At 37.5% G+C, this 22,670-nt stretch overlaps 1 protein-coding gene across 2 annotated transcripts in view; it reads right to left on the bottom strand.

Annotated features, from left to right (window-relative positions):
- ATP8A1 (ATPase phospholipid transporting 8A1) overlaps positions 1-22,670 on the bottom strand; it is a 230,557-nt gene that overhangs the window by 43,006 nt on the left and 164,881 nt on the right. For both annotated transcript variants that reach the window (XM_068542245.1, XM_068542246.1), the window contains exons 25-28: positions 7,015-7,198; positions 6,817-6,927; positions 427-501; positions 200-322 (exon numbers count right to left, since the gene is read on the bottom strand). In XM_068542245.1, the coding sequence (XP_068398346.1) occupies positions 200-322; positions 427-501; positions 6,817-6,927; positions 7,015-7,198 (493 nt within the window). The remainder of the gene's footprint in view (positions 1-199; positions 323-426; positions 502-6,816; positions 6,928-7,014; positions 7,199-22,670) is intronic.

Raw genomic sequence — 22,670 nt, 5'->3', positions numbered from 1 at the left:
GCAAACCCCAGTGAATTGTGGCTATAGTTCAAATTTATAGCAAAACAACACAAAGCAACTTCTCAGTCCATATCAGAACCCTAAGCAAATCTGACCTGCCATGGTCAGGACCCTGGAGTTATTTCCTTGGCTTTAGAAGATCCAATGCCCCAAGCAATTGGAGCAGTAAAGCAAGTCCCACCAGGGCACTGGTTCCTACCTTGGTGTTGAAGTCCAGGGCATTCTGAGATGTTTTGTATAATTCAGGATACTTCAACATATTCTCTTTTCTGCATGATCTCTCAAATATTCCCAGAGTTAAGGGTGGCATTGCTGTAAACATCTAAAGCGCACAAACTCGTCATTATACCAGGCAGCCAAATGGAGGGTGAACGTCTATCTCAAAGTATTCAATAGAACAGGAATAATAAAAAGTCCTAAACTTACCACGTTATAAAGACCTATGCACCATCTCTCAAAGAGGATCTGTCCAGAAAAGCCATTAACGAAGGCAAACCAGATCTAGGAAGAAAACAATCCCAAACCCCCCAAATTAGAACACAAAAACCATAAATTCGTTGCTTAGAATCTGCTGTATACTCAACCACTGCATAAAAGCCTCACTGACATAGTATTTTCACGACTCTCTTGAAAATGGCATTTTTTTGGTTTGCTTTTTAATTTGAAGGGATTCTTTCGTAAGGTCTTTGCTATTTAAGTCAGAATTGGTTCCACTTGTTGAATCAAAAAAGAACTATATCAATGGGCAATCACAGACTTTAAAAAAAATTAGATATAACCTTGTTTCCTAAAAGGCACTTTAGAGAATATATTTTATGCAATTAAAATTGTAGAGCTTTAATTCCCTTTTAAAATATCTACCTTCTGATAGCTATTTAAAGATTATTGTTGTTTTCATTATAATTAAAAATTTGTTTATTTAGAAAATAAAATAGTTTCCTATAATAATACCATCACCATTTATTTTCTTCCACTTTGGTTGTATTCATGTAGTAGTTCATTTATATATACTCATAGATTTATCTTACCGGAAAGCTATATGTAGTGTCACGTCCTGCTCCTCTCCTTAACATTATATAATACACATTTTTCTTAAGTTGTTACATGTCCTTTAAAATGATGTTAATGGACATATATTCCCTACAGTGTGGCTATAACTATTTTAGCTTGCTTCTGGATATTTAGCTTGCTTCTGGTTTTTGCTATTATACATAATTCTGAACTGAATATTCTTGTACAGAAATCCTAAACATCTCTTTCTTAGGATGAATTATTTTTTAATAAAAATAGCTTTATTGAGGTATAACTGACATACAAAAATGACACACATTTAATGTATACAATTTGGTGAGTTTGGACACATGCATGCATGCATGCATGAAACCATCGCCTAATCAAGGTAACAGACATATCTATCACCTCCAAAATTTCCTCATGTCCTTTTTTCTTTTTCCTTTTAGGATGAATTTTTAGAAGTAGAATTAATGGGTCAAAGAACATAACTTTTTTTTTTTTTTATGGTTCTTGATAATTACAGCCATCAGAATGCAAAATTTGAATTTATATATTAAAAATATATTTTTTAATATAATAAATGTGCTTCTTTATATAAAAATATTTTGTAGCTTAAATTTATGCTTTGATTAAAAACAAATCTTTAATAGAGCAACACGTTCTTATACATTTTGCAGTTCTCTTAAAAACAGAAAGCTTAACTTTGGCTACAAAGTTAAGGGGCAGTATAGGGAAACTTTCTCCAGCATGTTTAAGACAAATGGAAAATTAAAGTGAATATCAGTAAATCAATAATCTCCGAATTATTTTTTTAAAAAGCAGACATAAAATGTAATTAAAAATCACATTCATCTGGAAGAGTAAAATGTCTGGTCCAACAATGAGATTACATAAACACAAACACAAAGCCAAAGCATAACAACAACAACTGAAAACCAGTTAGGGGACAGCAGTCTGGACATGCCGGTCAAGTGAATTTTTGAATTGGAGTTGCAGGGACTTTGCTACACTTCACGTTTCATTTAACCTCATTATGGAAGCATGAACTGCTACAAATTCACCATTTATCAGTATGTACCCAGGCTGGCCTCCCTATGAACAGTTTCTGTAGCCACATTGATCTTTTTCCTTTTTATAGTGGAAAGGAATGACTGAGCGTATATAAAAACCAGTGTCGGCTTCATGAGATGGAAAAGAGAACAAAGTAGCAATAGCACATGAAAAATAAGTCCAAATTGTGTTAGGCTTGTAACACACATTAACAACAAAAAGAACAGAAGCATAGAAATCAGAGGCAAATCTGAAATTCTTAACTTGCTTTGCTACATATATTTACAGAAAAAATTTGAACATGTGCCCTCTGCTAGAAGCCAGATCATTCACTGCTATGTGCAAACTTTAAAAGAACTTAGCATCTTCACATGAAGTTAAATTTACTCCTTGGGGTGCTGCTGACTTTAAACTTTTTTTTTTTTTTTTAAAGCATTAAGTAGACACAAATTGACAAGACAGACTTCAACGCTATCTATTGTGTTTTCACACTTGGCCTTTTTGAGATGTGGATTATGTAAATACATATTTGTGATGCTCTGGGTGATGGTAATGTTCTCCCCGAAGGCGACTGTGATCTATTGTGGTATTCAGATTTCTTAGGGTATGATGGTAATATAAAGAATTTTTAAACACAAACTTTCAGTTATGGCCTTAGTAGTCTAAGAAGATACAGTCTAATCTTCATTGGTCTGAAGAAAGCCAAAGCTGCATGCATACCAAATTCCTCTAATGGACATGATTTGGCTCAAAGCTTATAGTTATAAATGCATTTGTAATCATCAATACTGCATAATAGGAGAAATTTATGTTAATAAATGTGTGTGTTAATAAACATTTGTAAATGTGAATGGCCTCCTGGCCTCTTTGTATGTAACTTTCCGTGCTGATTAAAACACCACTATGAGCTTGAAATTTAGGAATCTCCCTCAAATCAATGGATATTTACATAACGTTTCCAGTTCAAAATAACTTGCAAATAAACCAGCATGCTCGCGGTCCAAGTTTATTTTAAAATGCACCACTTGAAGGCTTTATGAGAGAAATGCAGACATTTTTAAGTGGAAAGCTATCAACACATTTTTACCGTTTCATTTTTCCTACTGAAAGGTATGTGAGCATGTTTCTAGAAAGACTCTTTCTGCACTTTAGAAAGTTAATATTCTAATTTCTTTTTTTAAAAAAGGAGAAATGACTAGATAGGAGTTGATCCTTCCAATATAGTACACATCTTCATACAAACATTTTGGCATTGAAGTTTACATATTTTAAAGGAAAAGAGGTTTTTTTTAACAGTGAAGAAGTCTACCAGAAGGCTGATTTCAAGTTAGTCTGAGATTTGTAGTTAAAAGATATATTAGAAATGCATCCCATACTTAATAAAACAACACCTAAATTACTATAAACACATAAAAGTCCCTCCTTTGACTCAACAAAACCATGGATGCAGAAAGAAAACATCAGCCCCTCTGGGGAGGTATCTAAATTATTTAAAGTCACAGGAAATCCATATCCCAGCACAACTTGCTGGGAAAGTATCACCTCATTGACTTTAATCAAAGCTTCTGGAAATTAGAAACGCTACATTGCTTTGGGATCTTACTGGAAAACCTGGATGTGACTGATTATTTGAAAGAAAAGGTCTTATTTTGCTAGGAAGGAGTCAGATGTTTCAGAGAAATTGAAAAAAAAAATCTCTTTAGAAAATGTCAGTAATTTCAGTGAACACCTAGGGTTGCTGCTGGGCGGCCACCATAAGCAAGTGCTTTATACTGCCACCTGCCAAATCTGTATTTATTTGTTTGATTGTAATTTATGGCAATGGAGTAGCTAGATAGTGACATTCCTGGCAGTATGGCGATGGCAAAAGCAGTTCTTGCAGATAATCTATAAAACCCATAGCATTCCATACCATTCCTTTATTAGCAAGGAAACTTCAGACCTGCCTGTCCTGGTATTATTTTCTAACTTCCATGTCCTAGTAGAGGCGTGGCAGTTAAAACTTCACAGACATTTCCCCGATGGAGCATTTCTGCATATTAAACAGCAGCTTACAAATAGTCAGTGAGTGTTCTGCTCCCACGCCTGAACAGCACAAAAAACTGAAAGGGGAGATTCGAGACTGGCAGTTGTCCTCACTAGAGACATTCAATGATGTGTTTTCTGTCTATTCATTCACAGTATTGACATGAGCCATTAACATCTGCAGAACTTGTTTTAGCTGGCAAAAGCTGGGTATCTGGGAATTGATTTAAGAGGTCAATTCATTTCCAAAATAGTTGAATTATATTCAAAATACATTTCCATAAACTGTTAAAAGAAAAATAACTTAAGAATGAGATTTCCAGTAAAGTTTAGAACTTACTTCCCCTTTCAACATGTAAAGAATCTGATCAGTGTTAAATATCTCTCGAAGAGGCTTTAAATTCAAAGCCTAGTAAAATTTAGGGCTAATCAACCACAAATCACATAACCCTGGATTTGAAACAGAGCATGCAGATTTAGTTTTTCATTTGAGTTTAATATATTTTATTTCTCCCATTAGACATAATTTTGACCACTTCATTGTTGATTGTCAAATAGATTTAAGAAGTGGCAAGTTGAGTACTCATTTCTTTTTACAAAATTAATATTTTGTAAGCAGATTTATTGCTGCCAGTGGCTTTAAACTCCTTGTACCTTCAAGAGTATATGTAAATAAACTGTATAAATTGATATTCTTTTGAATGTCAATGTTTTGGGATGAGAAGAAAATATAACTAGAAAAGTTAGGACTATAGGAGAGACTGGGAATTACAAATAATTATATTAGAAAATAATCACAAATTTATATAAACAAAAAGAATATTTTGTATGATCTCATGAGCTATTTTGGAAGTGCATTTTGCTTCAAAACACAGACTATTCCAGACCAAATTCAGCAGTAGTGAACAATAAGTAAATTCATAGATTATCTTATTTATGTTTCCAAGTATTTAAAGTGTTTATTTTATCTAATGGGTTGCAACCTAATTATAGATTTTTAGTGACCAATAAATAAAACTGCCTGCACACTTCAAAACTAAGTTTTATTTTTATTAGTCTGACTCATAATAAGAACTATGCTCAATCAACATTTTGCTAAGGAGATAAACATTCAGACAGAGGCATAAAGAACAGCTGAAGCAAATATACAGCAGTTCCCAACTAATGTATCAATAGGGGAAATGTGGAGTCTACTGATTGTTTTGTTTATGGTGTTACTTCTGGGGTGTGAAGTATGGGATATTATTTCCACATGGCATATGGTTAGGTGGTGTCTCTTCTGATAGATGTGTAGAAACAGTCAACAGAGTAGAGGGCAAGGTGGCATAAACAAACATCTGTAAGGGACCCCAGGGCAGATTTATGAGGGTGTAGGCAGGTCCTCTGACACTGGAAGATGGAGGGTTTTCTTAACAAGCTATGGAGAGCTCATTGTCATGCTCTGTGAAGCTGCAAGAGGAGCAAGAAACTGGTAACACCTAGAGTTTAAGTATTACAAATATAGCTTCTGATGATAAAATGGTCATATGTTAAAAAAAAAAAAAAGATAAATAACTTATTTATCACATCCTGAGTGTTCAGTTTACTTATTCATCTACTGGTGCTGTGCTCTCCAGGGGGGTAGCCACTGGCCATGTGGCTCGTGAACACTGGAAATGTGATTAGTCCAAACTGAGATATACTGCATGTGTAAAATACACACCAGATTGTGAACACTTAGTATGAAGAAAAGAATGTGAAATATTGCATTAATAATTTTTTATAGTGATTCCATGTTGAAATAATACTATTGAGTATACCGAGTTAAATGAAATATAATTTAAAATTAATTTGGGCTTTAATTTTGACTTGTTAATGTGGTTCCCAGAAAATGTAAAATTACACATGTGGCTTGTTTTACATTTCTATTGGCAAGCTTCTGGAGGCTAGGAACCTTGCTTGATTTACTTCGTACTTGGTGAACTAAGCCTGGTGCCTGGCATCCAACAGGTACTGCAAAAATATTTGCAGAACAAAATGCATCCTTTTAAAAGTGATATGATATTCCTGACGCAGGTTAACTTTTCATGTTAAAAAATGATGTTATATTTGCTACATGAAAAGGAATATAGAAATTCCTTTGACACAGGAACTGAATTATTCTGATAATTTTTAGACAAATTCCCCATTATCTAGACTCTTTTTACCTACCAAACTCAGAAACCAAAACAGACCCGAACAGCAAGAATACTTGTATATAATTATGTAAGTCTGAAACATAATAAGAACTACAAGATGACCAATATTAGCAAAACTACCTGCGTATTTTTCCTGATTAGACCCCTTAGTAGAAGTGATAGCCTCAGTTTTATGTCCACTATTCCCTTCCTTTTCTTTTTAAACACAGTTTTGCTTGTGTACATCCCTAAACAGTGTACTGACTTCTCTCGAATGTTTTTGAACTTTATAAAAAAAAATGCTACATAGTTTGTAGTCTTTTAAAAGCCGAACACATTACTTCATTAGCAATTGTAATTCATCATTTCTTACCAAAGCAATATAATGTTTTTAGCCACAATTCCAACATTATTCTCCATGGCTGACGAACTTTTTGTTTTAACATATTTAGAAGTTATAAAAAGTGGGCAAATGAAGGATTAATTAAAGGGATAAGGAAATGTCTTCACAAAAAAAAGTTTCAAATATATATGCAAATGACAAGGATTTTTAAACTGAACTTGGGATTACCTCAATAATATAGAGGACTATATTCTTGTAGAAGCAGTACAAAATGCACTTGGAGACTCTGTTATAGTTCCAGGCACCATGAACCATCAACAAATTCTTCAAATATTTGAACTAAAATAAGAATGGAAAAAAAATTAGTATTTTCCTCTTCATAGTGTCAGTTGACAAACAGTGTGTTTTACAGAAATGATGCTTTACCTGAGCTATGGAGTAGTCAGAAGAATTAGCTGCCTGAAGGCCTTCATTGCCACTTATTCCCACTCCAACATGTGCCGTCTGTATCATGCTGACGTCATTTGCTCCATCGCCAATGGCAAGTGTTATGACTTTAACTTGTTTCTTAACCATCTCAACAACTTCAGATTTTTGAAGAGGAGAAACCCTTAAATTAGAACAAATTATTAATTAATTTTGTTTTTTGAAAAAAGGAATTTTAAGATGTCATTGTCTTGAAGCATAAAAGCAGCAGAAGAGACAAATGAATAGGTCTCTGAAGAATCATCACGGAGAAGTCTTAGGTTTACAAATGTTTAGTTCTCTGTTAGCCTGGTTTGCCACTTTAAGGGAAAAATAAAGGCTTGGAAACACACCTCTAGGTGACAGATAGAAGCTACAATGCCTTGTTAAGTACTAGTTTACCAGAATGTGTGCATAAATTTGTTTTAAAAAATGACATTTGAGTTCAGATATTCCATTACTTCCTAACAAATAATATCAGAACTTCTAATTCTTCACTTTTGAAGAAAAAGAAAGCCAGAAAGGCTGTTGAATGGTAGTCCAAACACTAACTGTTCTCCTATACCTTGAAAATAAAAGTTTTGAGCCTCCATAAGCTGATCTTAGATGATGTACTATACATTTAAAACAACTTAAATTAACAGTAGGGAATTAGCTAACTTCTCAACCTGTTCTCAGCCAACCTGGTGAATCAACCAACGTAAATACCAAGCGCTTGATTACATAGCTCATGTGCCTCAATTTTCTTCCGAAGCTACTGACAATGGCCAAGTAGAATCAAGTAACCTTTTATACAAAGGTGGACCAGGAACAGAGAACACCAGCATCCATACCAAAATCATATTTGGCATTAACTTTGGAGCAACTTATCACAAACTTTGAAACGCAATTTGAGAAATAATCACCATGACACTCACAGAAGAGTTCAGTGACAGAATATGCATCGGCGTGATTAACTTTATCTAGTATCCGTGCTATCTTGGCGATTAGAGAGAAAGAAAGAAAAACTGAACAGTGATCTGGCTCAGTAAACTATTAAGATAGTAATGAACTACTGAGAAACAACTAATATGCACAATGTTAGTGGACAAGAGAAATAACCTAGAGCTAAATTCTTTATCAAGTTTAAGTACAGTAAGTATCCGCTGGAACATCTGGTAAGTCATTTATTATTCAACTTAGAAATGAAGATCATGACTCTGAAAGACTCAATACATCTTTGCACATTTCCCTGATTATTTCCTTAGGGAAAATTCCTAGCAGTGGATGTTCTGCACAAATATGTGCCTTCAGGAGGCCCAGCTGCCCTTCTCAAAGCCTTCAGCCAAGAACAGATTTGGTCTGAGTCTGAGAGTCATTGTGTTAGACTGTGAGTTGCTTGCAGACTGAACCAGTCTCCTCATCTTTGTATTCCTAGTGCTGACCCAGAGTAGGTACTCAATAAATGGCTGCTACATGAAAGAATCATTTTTAATTCCTCCCTTGGAAGAACAGCAGCAGCACAAAATGACACAACTGTGAATACAGCAAAGGAATGGATGAGTATCAGGCCATTAATGGGCTTTTTCACTGTTAGCCTTCATTTTTCTTCAAAGCAATTTTCATTTCATTTTCACATTTTATTTAATTTTTCTTAACTAATAAGAAAGGCTAATATAAATTGGTTAGCCCACTGGCTCTAGGCCAATGTTTTAAACATGGACTACAGCTGACATTTAGTAAATGTCAAAAAAGAATTCTCACTAAGAAATGATCTAAAAAGCAAAGGGGAAATGGGCATGAAAAGAGAGAAGCATTTGAAAACATGTATCAAATTCCCTTTACAACTTAACAGGCTCACAATGTAAGTACACTGTGAAGTCAAACCATGGGATCATGGGAAACACTGGTATTTATTTTGTTTTTTTTTTCATAAGATGAATGTGTAATAAAGGATAAAATCTCTGCATGGTGAGCTAATATTAATGATTTAAAGAAGCATCAGGAAAAAGCAGGATTAAACTTTGTTTTCTTTTTTCATGGCTATTACAACCAACTACTGCTTTCTCTGCTTGACACTGCAATTTTCAATGCCCCCAAATTAAAATTGGCTGAGGACTCTTACCAACTCTATGGATGTGGCTAACTCAGGTGTTAAAAGCAGAGTATGAATTCCCTAGGCAAGAACAATGCTTGTTTTTTTTTTTTTTTAGAGACGATGATGTAGTGAGAAACTTCCCAAAATTACATTGCAACTGCCACGAGCAAGGGTATCTGCTTCCATTATCAAGATACAAGTAGACAGGGCTTCCCTGGTGGCGCAGTGGTTGAGAATCTGCCTGCCAATGCAGGGGACACGGGTTCGAGCCCTGGTCTGGGAAGATCCCACATGCCGCGGAGCAACTAGGCCCGTGTGCCACAAGTACTGAGCCTGCGCGTCTGGAGCCTGTGCTCCACAACGAGAGAGGCCGCGACAGTGAGAGGCCCGCGCACCGCGATGAGGAGTGGCCCCCACTTGCCGCAACTAGAGAAAGCCCTCGCACAGAAACGAAGACCCAACACAGTCAAAAATAAAAATAAATATTAAAAAAAAAAATTAAAAAAAAAAAAGATACAAGTAGACAACTGGGTTGGAAGAAGATTCAAGAAACAGTAGAAGCCCTGGTATCTGACGGGTTTGAAATAGTAGTCGGTTGCTAAACAAAGATGTCAGATTTAAGTGAGAATTCATAAAATATACGTACTTAAAACATTTAACTCAAAATATAAATGTATAAGCTGGTGATGTAGGGCAAAGAACCATACATTGCAAAGGGGTTTGTGTTTGAAATTCTGCATACTTTTCTTACAGAAACCTCACTCATGAGGCACAATCCATGGTTTGTTTCATTTAGTGGAAACTACAATATAATGATGCCCTCCACCCAGTTTACTGTTATCTTATCCCTAGATTCAACAGCAATTTTTTTCAGCAACTCAAGAAGTCTTTCTAGAACATTATATCTGGTTTTCCTAGCAACAATTTTGGTTAGATTATTTTTTGGTGGCTTATGAAACATTTAATTCAGTGATGACTACTTTAAGAAGTACAACAGGAATAAACAGATTAAGGAACAAACACCCCCAGATTCCCAGTAAGCACCAAGTCGACTAATGGAAGCAAAAGTGCAGGCATGCACTAAAGAATGTCCTTCCAGCCCTGGGAGTGATGTGTTGTGGGCGTCCATCACCGTATCTTAGGGAGGGAATGTGGTTTAACAGGACCAGGTTAGTCAAGCTGAAATCAGTTAAACAGATCTTCTACTATTTTTACAGCATCCATTTAAAAAATTGTTTCTTGCTACAAGAGGGTTACAAGATAGCAAAACCAAATTATAAGACATTAAAAATGAGTGTTGCACAAAGCTTTTTGATATACTTGCCTGTACTTAATAATTACAGAGGATGCAGAAATGAGCATGGGCTGCAAGAGCCTTCCTTGATGAGTTAGAATGTCACCAGGAGAGGAGAGCTCATGTCAGATAAAAGAAACAGCATAGGGGCTTACCTGGTGGAGCAGTGGTTGAGAATCTGCCTGCTAATGCAGGGGACGCGGGTTCGCGCCCTGGTGTGGGAAGATCCCACATGCCGCGGAGCAACTAGGCCCGTGAGCCACAACTACTGAGCCTGCGCGTCTGGAGCCTGTGCTCCGCAACAAGAGAGGCCATGATAGTGAGAGGCCCGCGCACCGCGATGAAGAGTGGCCCCCACTTGCCACAACTACAGAAAGCCCTAGCACAGAAACGAAGACCCAACATAGCAATCAATCAATCAATCAATAAATATTAAAAAAAAAAAAGAAATAGCATATATTAAATTTCTTTAACTTCATGTTAAATTCTCCAGAATATACTTTTTACTGTTGTGTTTCCACCTCATAAAATGTCATCTCCTTCGCTCATTAGAGTTTACTTTCTTGACTTTTGTAAACTTGCTTCTATATTTGTATAATTTCCAGAATAGTTTAGAATAACCTTACCACACAAGTTAATTCTTTCAAATGTCTATCAAGAACCACACATCCATGGTTGAGAGTATCTAAAGCCTAAATTTTTACAAATATCAATAGTGATCCAATGCATAAATCAGGGACATCATAAAAGCGCTCTGTTTTCTACCCTAGATTTTTTTTTTTTTAACCACCCATGGGTCTGCATCAGGACTTAAATTATTCACGGTTCTCTTCTCTTCCACTGTTGCTCTTTCTTCTTTGGAAGAACTCAGAGCCTCTGCGGAAAAGGACTACACATCCAGCATGTGCTATAAAGTCGTTTTCTTCCCTGTGGCTCCACAAACAGAGGGTGGTCCTTTGCGATACAACCTAGCAGTACACTGAGTGCAATATGCTTTTCAGATATTATCTTGGCTGCAGTTTCTGCACGTGTTATTCATTATTTTTCTTATTTGCTATGTAGTAACCCTCACTGCCCTGTGAACATTAGGTTGGAGTACTGGAAATTTTTACCATTTAAGCTGGAAAGTATATAGGGTGGCCCATCTTATATGAGCCTCATTTTGCACCCTTTTAATGGGATTAGCTAAATGAATCACCTTTTTGAATGGAATATGGATAAGGATTATATGTGCATGTATATACACAGTCACATAATAAAGAATATTTTAAGGGACTTTTTATAGGTAGCTAAAAGAAGTACAATAATTTATCTTACTGTATTGTGTTTTCAGGTTAATAACCTAGAAAAATCTCACACATACATTAAAAATTAGGCTGATAATATGTTAACTTAAAAACTTATATTGCAAACTTAAAAGTTTCTATAAAGTTGCTTTTGGAAAGTAAATCTAGAAAAAAAATTAAGAACATGGAAGAACACAGTATTTCTTAATTATCCTGAAGTGCTTTGTATAATGACCCTGTATTTATAGAGCCCCTGTATTTACGAAGCTTGAGGGCTGCTCCTGCTAACTATTTAGAGGTCAGGATCATTAGTGGGGCATCTGCTTTACTTTCCTTTGCAACAAACTTCCCAAGTTTTCTCTTTGTTAATATCAGTCTATTCCCCATTGAGTCACATTCTGCTGACTAATAAAGAAATTACAAAAAGAGAGAAAAACCTAAGAGAAAAATTTATGAGATCTTACTTAACTCTTCTTTGAACTAAAATTTGAAGGCTCATTTATAAAGTTTTGAATTGAGGAGGAGTTAAATATGGCAAAAAATCTGTGTTACATGCACCAAAATTTACGTAAATATTGTAACACTTCCAGAAACTCACCATCAATTTACTACTGGAATGAAAACAGCCACTTAAATAGCAAATCCTAAAAATGATTCTTAGCATAGGGTACATAATGAAACATTCACCCACTTTTAGGTAAGAGAGTTGTGTTATTCAAATGACTGATGAGTGAGTGCTTTCCTAGTCTCCAAAAGCAACATAGGTTAACATACTGTGAAGTCAGAGGCATCAAGGGGAATTTATAATACGGGGAAATTGAGTCTACAGAAACAAAATACAGATAGCCTGGCCACAGGGCAAAAAAAGGAAAGTATCTTTAAACAAGATTTCCTTTTGCAATGCATTTTAGATGCAAAACTTCTCTTTTGTGGAATTTTGTTGTTACAGGTAAACTTCCGTTTCAATGGTTTAGATAATATTTTAAATAATGACTGATCACATTGACAGTGTATGTTTGAATATGCATGTATGTGTGTGTGTATAGGCATCCTGAACTATTAATTGGCAAACAGACCTTTAGTGCCTTTAAGGCACTAAAAAGAAAACGCCTCCTAGAAGAAATCTTTATTATAGTATTCACACCATAGAACAGTTTACCACAGTGGTACTGTTCATTAAAAAAAAAAAAAATCAATCTACCCTTCTATCCATCCATCTAATTATCTGGGACCTAGCACTGTACTCAACACATAGCAGACTACTCTAAGCAATAGGAACTAAAAAAGAATATAGTAGCAGTGCCTTAAAAATATTAATTTGGACTGCTCAAAAGATATATACATATATACATACCTTAATTAAAAATACTTTATTGCTAAAAAATGCTAACCATCATTTGACAACACAGGGTTGTCACAAACCTTCAATTTGAGAAAGCCTGAAGAATCCAATAATCCTTTACATAGTTCCTCTATACTGTAGATACACAGCAGACTGCCTCCTAACAGTGAACTGTCAAACATGAATAAGAGTTGTAATCTTAGCATCATGGATAATGAGATGAATTTCTCTTTCTTGCAAAATTTCCATTTATTCAATTCCTTTACTATGTGATGAAATTTCTATGGAAGAATATACGGAGAAGAAAGGAAAAGAGAGTAGAAGATTTCAGAACCCTCCTTCTGCCCCTAAGAGCTATTATTTAAGGACTTTTATTGAGCTACTGTCCCAGAAGTTAAATATTAAGAGCCTATATAACAGGGGTTTCTCTATGGACTCTCGCTTTAAGGAGACAGGAGTGGTAGAGAGAGACAGAAGTTTCTCCAACATGGGACAAGGCCCAGCCACCTCTTTTTGTCTAGGGAGCCTCACTTGATTGGACTGGTGGGCTTCCAACTAGGAAGCACATCCACTCAAGAAGGCTGAGTGCTTCTCCCTTTAAGCTCTGCCCTATGGTGACCTGGCTCTCAGAGTGGTAAGACCTATGGCCACCATCTCTTCCCATTCACCATATCTGTTCGGGGACCACATGGGAACTGATTTTCTTCCCCTTTCCCATGACTCTGGGTAGGTAATGAAAGGCTGGAGCTTCTTTAGGCTTAAATAAAATCAACTTGCCCTTCTTTCCTTCCTTCCTCCATCCCCCACTTGCATTATTTTTGAATTCTCTCCTATGTGGATAGGTTTCTCCAAGGAACCTTCTCTCAGAAATACCTAGTAGAAGATGCAAAAAGTGGCAGCACAGACTATTGACAGAAATTGGAATAAAACCCTGAAGATGCCATGAGTTAAAAAAGGAGTTCACTAGATTTCAGGGTCACAATTATCAGTTAACACAAAATCTGAGATAAACCTTTGGGGAAACAGGAAATGATGGATGACTATTAGAAGGTAAATGGCATAGAGAGAAAGAGTGGTGTGCCAGAGCCCATAGATGAACAATCAGGTGGGAGAAGCTTTCCAGCTGTACTTTTCGCTCTCCATGGTACCCTGTGCAAGCCCAGGCTGACCAGTGTGAGGGGGTTGAGACCAGGCTGGATGGAGCTAAGGGGCTCCTCTCTCATTGCAACTGTGAACTTTGGCTTAGGCTTGGAACCTGTCGAAACTCAAAGTCCACAAAATAATGTGCTTGAAAAACAAAACACACCAATTCCAGGATTATCCTCAATGTTCTAAAGCTTAAAACCTCAGGAAAATTCTCACCTCATGCCTTGGAAGAGGAAAGTCAGAGCTTTCCGGTACACCTCAGGGCATGAAGCCAGGCAGGGACAGGTGCCAATAATATGGGTGTGCTGAGAACCCTTGAATATTACCTCACTGAGGCAACTCTATCACTATGTGGCTGCCTCTAGCAAGAGCAGTTCTTGGGTAAAGGAACTGGGGGAAAACAGGGATTCACTAAGCTCAGACCGAACCCTGTCTCCAAATTTGCCTCAAGTTAGGACCCAGCTTTCACCTTTCCCCCAAAAGGAACATTACTGCCCACTAGAGCAAATGGGGAAAAATAGTCTCACAGGGAATATTTATAAGACAGAAGATCATGAGCACAAAAGAAATACAGTAACTTATAAGAAAGAAGAACTTGTAAAACCAGATATAACAAGAATTTAAAAGAAGTATGGGGAAAAAAACCCTGGAAAGATATGAAAAGATACTGGAAACATGAAACCGGAACAAGCAGTTATAATGAAGAACCAATCAAAAATAAGTTATATAAAAATATAACTGCTAAAATAAAGAAGCCAATAGTAAACTGAGTAGTAAAAATGATAGCACTTGATAGTGCAAACAAAAAATTTTCCCAAAAGAAATCAGGAAATTAAAGGACAGATTATGAGAAAAATGAAATGAAGGAATAAAGGTGACTACACATATATAATGGGAGTCCAAGAAGAGAATAAAAAAGAATAAAATAAAAAAGAATAGTTAATAATTTTCCAGAATTAAAGAAATATATCCTTAGATTGAAAGGGCTGTATTAATACAGCACCAAAAAGAAATGTAAGAAAGAGGTATCTACCACTAGAAACATTATGGTTAAACTAAGATTAAGAAACATTTCTGAAAGCATCTAGAGAGAAAAATTAGATCACTTACAAAGAAAGTAACCTGACTGCTCCTGGATGCATGCACAAAATTACTTTAATACTTTCAGTACCTGTCTCTTTATGGGGGAGGGGGAGGAAAGGGAAGACATACTAATACATATAGACAATAAGCACAAATACGGTTATCAAAAATTAGAAATAATCAGACATAGCATAGTTATAGATTGTAAAGCTTTCAAACCAGCTGAGGAAAATCTGATTCAGACAATGGAAGGAGGGGGAGAAAAAAGAAACAAAAAAGCATAATAAATGGAAAACACAAAATAAGATTGAAGACATGAGGCCAAACGTGGAAATAATTATAATAAATATAAATGGGTTAAATTCATTGATTAAAAGACACAGACTCTCACATTACTAAAACAAAAAGATCCAGCAATATGGTGTCTAAAAGAGACACACTTCACAATAACAGCTAATATAACACTTATTTGTTCACTATGTTCTGAGCACTTTACTTGTTTTAATTCGTTCAATTCTCAGAAAAGCCCTATATGAGATAGATTACTAGTATTGCCATTTTACAAATGAGGACACTGAGGCACAGAAAGATTACATAACTTAAGGTAAAACAGCAAGTAAGTGGTGAAGACAGAATTCAACACTAAGCAGTGTGGATTTAGAGACAGGACAGCATTCTTAGAGGCTACATTATGCAGAAGGATTGAACATAAGGGTTTAGTGGGGGAAGAAAAAGACAAGGCCCATACGAAACAAAGGAAAGCCAGGTTAGCAATTTTAATACCAGACAAAACAGAATTTAGGACACAGAAAAGGCCACAGTGGTCAAAGAGAAATATTTATAGTATTCCTCTCATCAGAAATGTTCAATTAGCTATATAAAAGAAAATTTGATAGCATTTCTAAGAGAAGCATAATTTTAATAATACACTGAGTACATATATTAATCCATTTATTCCTCATAATTCCAGGAAAACAATTATTTTTATCTCTATTTCAAAGATGAAGAAACTGAAGCTGGAGAAGTTAAGCAATGTGTTACTCAGCTAATCAGAGGTGGAGCCTGGACTTAGACTCTGGAAAGTCTGGCTCTGGAGCTTGAGTTCTGGATCATATGGCATTACAAACAGAAGAAAAGGGTGGACAGTTTAATAAGCAGTATTGGGAGAATTTGCTCACTATGTAAAAATGAATAACACTGGATCCCTTCTCATTCACAACACAGATATAAAAAAATAAGCTTAAAGACCTATCCAAAAAACAAAAAGCCGTAAAGTTAACAGAAGGAAATGTAGGAGAATATCTTTGTGAGTGAGAAGTTCTTACTATCTCCAAAGCACAAACCATAAAGGGAAAAATTAATGGAATTTGACTATCTCAAGGTCAATGACTTCTGTTCAAGGAAGAAGAATACCACAGGCAGAATTAAGAAGGGAACCAGATGAGAAGATATCTGCCATGTCTATACTCAACAAAGAATTGATATCCAAAACACACAAAGAATTCTAGTACACAGGCAGAAAGAAATACAGGAAACACAACGGAGAGCTCTGTATCCCTATCCTTTTTCAATGTGCTACTTTTCTTCATAGCAAGTGTTACCACTGACTTTATATGTCTGTCTGATATATAATAAATTGTTACTATCCACAGACATACAGCACTTATTGCCTTTTGAATATGCATATGTGTATTTATTTTATTGAATAATAGCTACAATGTGAAGGCAGGGAGTATTTTTTTCTATTGTTCACTGCTCTATTTATAGCACATATAAAGGTGCCTGGCACATAATGGGTTCTTGAAAAACATTGGAAGGAAGGAAGGAAGGGAGGGAGGGAGGGAGGAAGGAAGGAAGGAAGGAAGGAAGGAAGGAAGGAAGGAAGGAAGAAAGAAAGAAAAGAAGGAAAGAAAGAAAGAAAGAAAGAGGAAGAAAGAACTTCAAAAGCAGAAATCCAGAGAGGTAAATCGGTAAATAAAGAACTATTCAATCTCCCTAGTACTCAGAGGAACAAAAATCAAAACAAGGTGCTACTTTTCAAACATCAAACTGGCAAAGTTATAAAATAGGGAATGCCAAGTGCTGGTGTTTAGGGAAACAGCAACCTTCCTACATGGATATGGGAGTACACACTAGTGCAACTGTTTTGGAGTAATGAGACAATTCTCATTGAACTGAAATATATATATATATATATCTCCCACAGCCAAGCATTACCATTCCTAAGTATGTATCCTAGAAGAACACTTGTGTGGGTACATACATTGGATATTCATTTCAGCACTTTCTGTGGTAGTAAAGATTTAGGGGCAACCCATGTGGCTATCACTATAGAAGAGATAAATAAAATGGTGTATATTCATCAGGAAAATAGTAAGGAGTGGTGAGAAGAAATGAACTTGTCCTACAAATGGTAACATGAAAAGGTCTCAGAAACGTAGAAAAATAAAAAAGGCAAAACTTTATGCTGGAATGTCATTATAAATATGTGTTTATTCCTCAAATCGAATCACATATAACAATATTATATATTTTTCATAGCTACACAGATATACAAATATAGTATTGCAGATGGATGGGAACATATTAAATACTTGAGACTGTTTGTCTAAGAGGAGTGAAAAGTGACTGGTGATGAAGGGCAAACACTAAAATAATATATAAAAATCCAAGAAGAATTTCCTTTAGTTCAAGACTCCACGATGCTTCCAGCTTAGGGAAAAGGCGAGCTGGCATATCTTCCACCTTGATTCCTTGGCTGCCCTTGTCTTCTAGCACCTTGCTGGCACCTCCCCCTAGAGGGAAGGCACTGGGGTGACAGAGCAGGATCCATGTTTGTGGTCCTGGGTTCCTCATATATCTCTTGCTATTGACACTTCATTTTAAAACAAATTGACTTCAGGAAATATCCACATTTTAAGGGATTTTCTTGAATCCAAGGGCACAGAAAGATTGAATGGAGATGCCAGACTGTGCAGCTGTCACCACAGAAAGAACGTCAGTCATTTTTGAGGAATCATGGAGGAAGGGAAACATGCCAGGTGACGAGAGGGGCAAATATCTCAGTTTTCAAGAAAATAAAAGAAAGAGCCTATAAATTACAGACTAGGGAGTCTGGGGTGATCTCCATCAATATTACGGAAAAGATGTGTCAAAATCAACTCCCTTTACTGTTCATTCATGAGCAATCGACACTCCATAATGGGTTGGCTAACTATGGCCCCAGGGTCAAATCCAGGCAGCATCCTATTTTTACATAAAGTCTTATGAGATCATAGCCACACCCATTCACTTACATATTGTCTAGAGCTGCTTTCAAACTACACTGTCAGAGTTAACTAGTTGTGACAGAGACTGTATGGCCTGCAAAGCCTGAAATACTATCTGGCTCTTTACAGAAAAAGTTTGCCCACCCTTGCTCCATTTTAATGTTCCCTCTTGGAAAATGCTACCTGGAATCATCTCTTCTTTCGTGCCTCAATATAAAGCCCACCAGGAGGAGCTTCAAGATGGCGGAAGAGTAAGAGGCGGAGATCACTTTCCTCCCCACAAATACATCAGAAATGCATCTACATGTGGAACAACTCCTACAGAACACCTACGGAATGCTGGCAGAAGACCTCAGACCTCCCAAAGGCAAGAAACTCCCCACGTACCTGGGTAGGGCAAAAGAAAAAAGAAAAAACATAGACAAAGAATAGGGACGGGACCTGCAGCAGTGGGAGGGAGCGGTGAAGGAGGAAAGGTTTCCACACACTAGGAAGCCCCTTCACTGGTGGAGATGGGGGGTGGTGGAGGGGGGAAGATTCGAAGCCATGGAGGAGAGTGGAGCCACAGGGGTGCGGAGGGCAAAGCGGAGAGATTCCTGCACAGAGGAGCGGTGCCGACCAGCACTCACCAGCCCGAGAGGCTTGTCTGTTCACCCGCCGGGGCGGGCGGGGGCTGGGAGCTGAGGCTCGGGCTTTGGTCGGATCGCAGGGAGAGGACTGGGGTTGGCGGCGTGAACACAGCCTGAAGGGGGCTAGTGCGCCACGGCTAGCCGGGAGGGAGTCCGGGAAAAGGTCTGGAGCTGCCGAACAGGCAAGAGACTTTTTCTTGCCTCTTTGTTTCCTGGTGCACAAGGAGAGGGGATTCAGAGCGCCGCCTAAACGAGCTCCAGAGACAGGCGCGAGCCACGGCTATCAGCGCGGACCCCAGAGACGGGCATGAAACGCTAAGGCTGCTGCCGCTGCCACCAAGAAGCCTGTGTGCGAGCACAGGTGACTATCCACACCGCCCCTCCCGGGAGCCTGTGCAGCCCGCCACGGCCAGGGTCCCGTGATCCAGGGACAACTTCCCCGGGAGAATGCACGGCACACCTCAGGCTGGTGCAACGTCACGCTGGCCTCTGCCGCCGCAGGCTCGCCCCGCATCCGTACCCCTCCCTCCCCCCAGCCTGAGTGAGCCAGAGCCCCCTAATCAGTTGCTCCTTTAACTCCCACCTGTCTGGGCGGGGAACAGACGCCCTCAGGCGACCTACACGCAGAGGCGGGTCCAAATCCAAAGCTGAACCCCGGGAGCTGTGCGAACAAAGAGGAGAAAGGGAAATTTCTCCCAGCAGCCTCAGGAGCAGCGGATTACATCTCCACAATCAACTTGATGTACCCTGCATCTGTGGAATACTTGAATAGACAATGAATCATCCCAAATTGAGGTGGTGGACTTAGGGAGCAACAATACATATATATTTTTCCCTTTTTTGCTTTTTGTGAGTATGTATGTGTATGATTCTTCTGTGTGCGATTTTGTCTGTATAGCTTTGCTTTTTACCATTTGTCCTAGGGTTCTGTCTGTCTGTTTTTTTTTTCTTTTATTACTTAAAAAAATTTTTTTTTCTTAATACTTATTTTTTTATTTTAATAACTTTATTTTATTTTACTTTATTTTATTTTATCTTCTTCTTTCTTTCTTTTTTTCTCCCTTTTATTCTAAGCCATGTGGAGGACAGGCTCTTGGTGCTCCAGACAGGCATCACAGCTGTGCCACTGAGGTGGGAGAGCGAAGTTCAGGACACTGGTCTACAAGAGACCTCCCAGCTCCACGTAATATCAAATGGTGAAAATCTCCCAGAGATCTCCATCTCAACGCCAAGACCCAGCTCCACTCAACGACCAGCAAGCTACAGAGCAGGACACCCTATGCCAAACAGCTAGCAAGACAAGAACACAACCCCATCCATTAGCACAGAGGCTGCCTAAAATCATAATAAGGCCACAGACACCCCAAAACACACCACCAGACATGGACCTGTCCACCAGAGAGACAAGATCCAGCCTCATCCACCAGAACACAGGCACTAGTCCCCTCCACCAGGAAGCCTACACAAACCACTGAACCAACCTTAGCCACTGGGGACAGACACCAAAAACAATGGAAACTACGAACCTGCAGCCTGTGAAAAGGGGACCCCAAACACAGTAAGTTAAGCAAAATGAGAAGACAGAGAAACACACAGCAGATGAAGGAGCAAGGCAAAAACCCACCAGACCTAACAAATGAAGAGGAAATAGGCAGTCTACCTGAAAAAGAATTCAGAATAACGATAGTACAGATGATCCAAAATCTTGGAAATAGAATGGAGAAAATAAAAGAAACGTTTAACAAGGACCCAGAAGAACTAAAGAGCAAACAATAAATAATGAACAACACAATAAATGAAATTAAAAATTCTCTAGAAGGGATCAATAGCAGAATAACTGAGGCAGAAGAACGGATAAGTGACCTGGAAGATAAAATAGTGGAAATAACTACTGCAGAGCAGAATAAAGAAAAAAGAATGAAAAGAATTGAGGACAGTCTCAGAGACCTCTGGGAGAACATTAAACGCACCAACATTCGAATTATAGGCGTCCCAGAAGAAGAGAAAGAGAAAGGGACTGAGAAAATATTTGCAGAGATTATAGTTCAAAACTTCCCTAATATGGGAAAGGAAATAGTTAGTCAAGTCCAGGAAGCACAGAGAGTCCCATACAGGATAAACACAAGGAGAAACATGCCAAGACACATATTAATCAAACTATCAAAAATTAAATACAAAGAACAAATATTAAAAGCAGCAAGGGAAAAACAACAAGTAACACATAAGGGAATCCCCATAAGGTTAACAGCTGATCATTCAGCAGAAACTCTGCAAGCCAGAAGGGAGTGGCAGGACATATTTAAAGTGATGAAAGAGAAAAACTTACACCCAAGATTACTCTACCCAGCAAGGATCTCATTCAGATTTGATGGAGAAATTAAAAGCTTTACAGACAAGCAAAAGCTAAGAGAATTCAGCACCACCAAGCCAGCTCTACAACAAATGCTAAAGGAACTTCTCTAGGCAGGAAACACAAGAGAAGGAAAAGACCTACAATAATAAACCCAAAACAGTTAAGGAAATGGTAATAGGAACAACATATCGACAATTACCTTAAAAGTAAATGGATTAAATGCTCCAACCAAAAGACACAGACTGGCTGAATGGATACAAAAACAAGACCCGTATATATGCTGTCTACAAGAGACCCACTTCAGACTTAGGGACACATACAGACTGAAAGTGAGGGGATGGAAAAAGATATTCCATGCAAATGGAAATCAAAAGAAAGCTGGAGTAACAATTCTCATAACAGACAAAATAGACTTTAAAACAAAGACTATTACAAGAGACAAAGAAGGACACTACATAATGATCAAGGGATCAATCCAAGAAGAAGATATAACAACTGTAAATATTTATGCACCCAACATAGGAGCACCTCAATACATAAGGCAAATGCTAACAGCCATAAAAGGGGAAGTAGACAGTAACACAATCATAGTAGGGGATTTAACACCCCACTTTCACCAATGGACAGATCATCCAAAATGAAAATAAATAAGGAAAGACAAGCTTTAAATGATACATTAAACAAGATGGACTTAATTGATATTTATAGGACATTCCATCCAAAAACAACAGAATACACTTTCTTCTCAAGTGCTCATGGAACATTCTCCAGGATAGATCATATCTTGGGTCACAAATCAAGCCTTGGTAAATTTAAGAGAATTGAAATCGTATCCAGTATCTTTTCCGACCACAACGCTATGAGACTAGATATCAATTATAGGAAAAAATCTGTAAGAAATACAAACACATGGAGGTTAAACAACACACTACTTAATAACCAAGAGATCTCTGAAGAAATCAAAGAGGAAATCAAAAAACACCTAGAAACAAATGACAATGAAAACACAACAACCCAAAACCTATGGTATGCAGCAAAAGCAGTTCTAAGAGGGAAGTTCATAGCTATACAAGTCTACCTCAAGAAACAAGAAACATCTCAAACAACCTAACCTGACACCTAAAGCAATTAGAGAAAG

The sequence above is a fragment of the Eschrichtius robustus genome, chromosome 4 (genome assembly GCF_028021215.1).
Source record: "Eschrichtius robustus isolate mEscRob2 chromosome 4, mEscRob2.pri, whole genome shotgun sequence".
NCBI lineage: Eukaryota > Metazoa > Chordata > Mammalia > Artiodactyla > Eschrichtiidae > Eschrichtius > Eschrichtius robustus.
The sequence above is the reverse complement of the archived record's forward strand: the minus strand, read 5'-3'. Positions and strand labels throughout refer to the sequence as shown.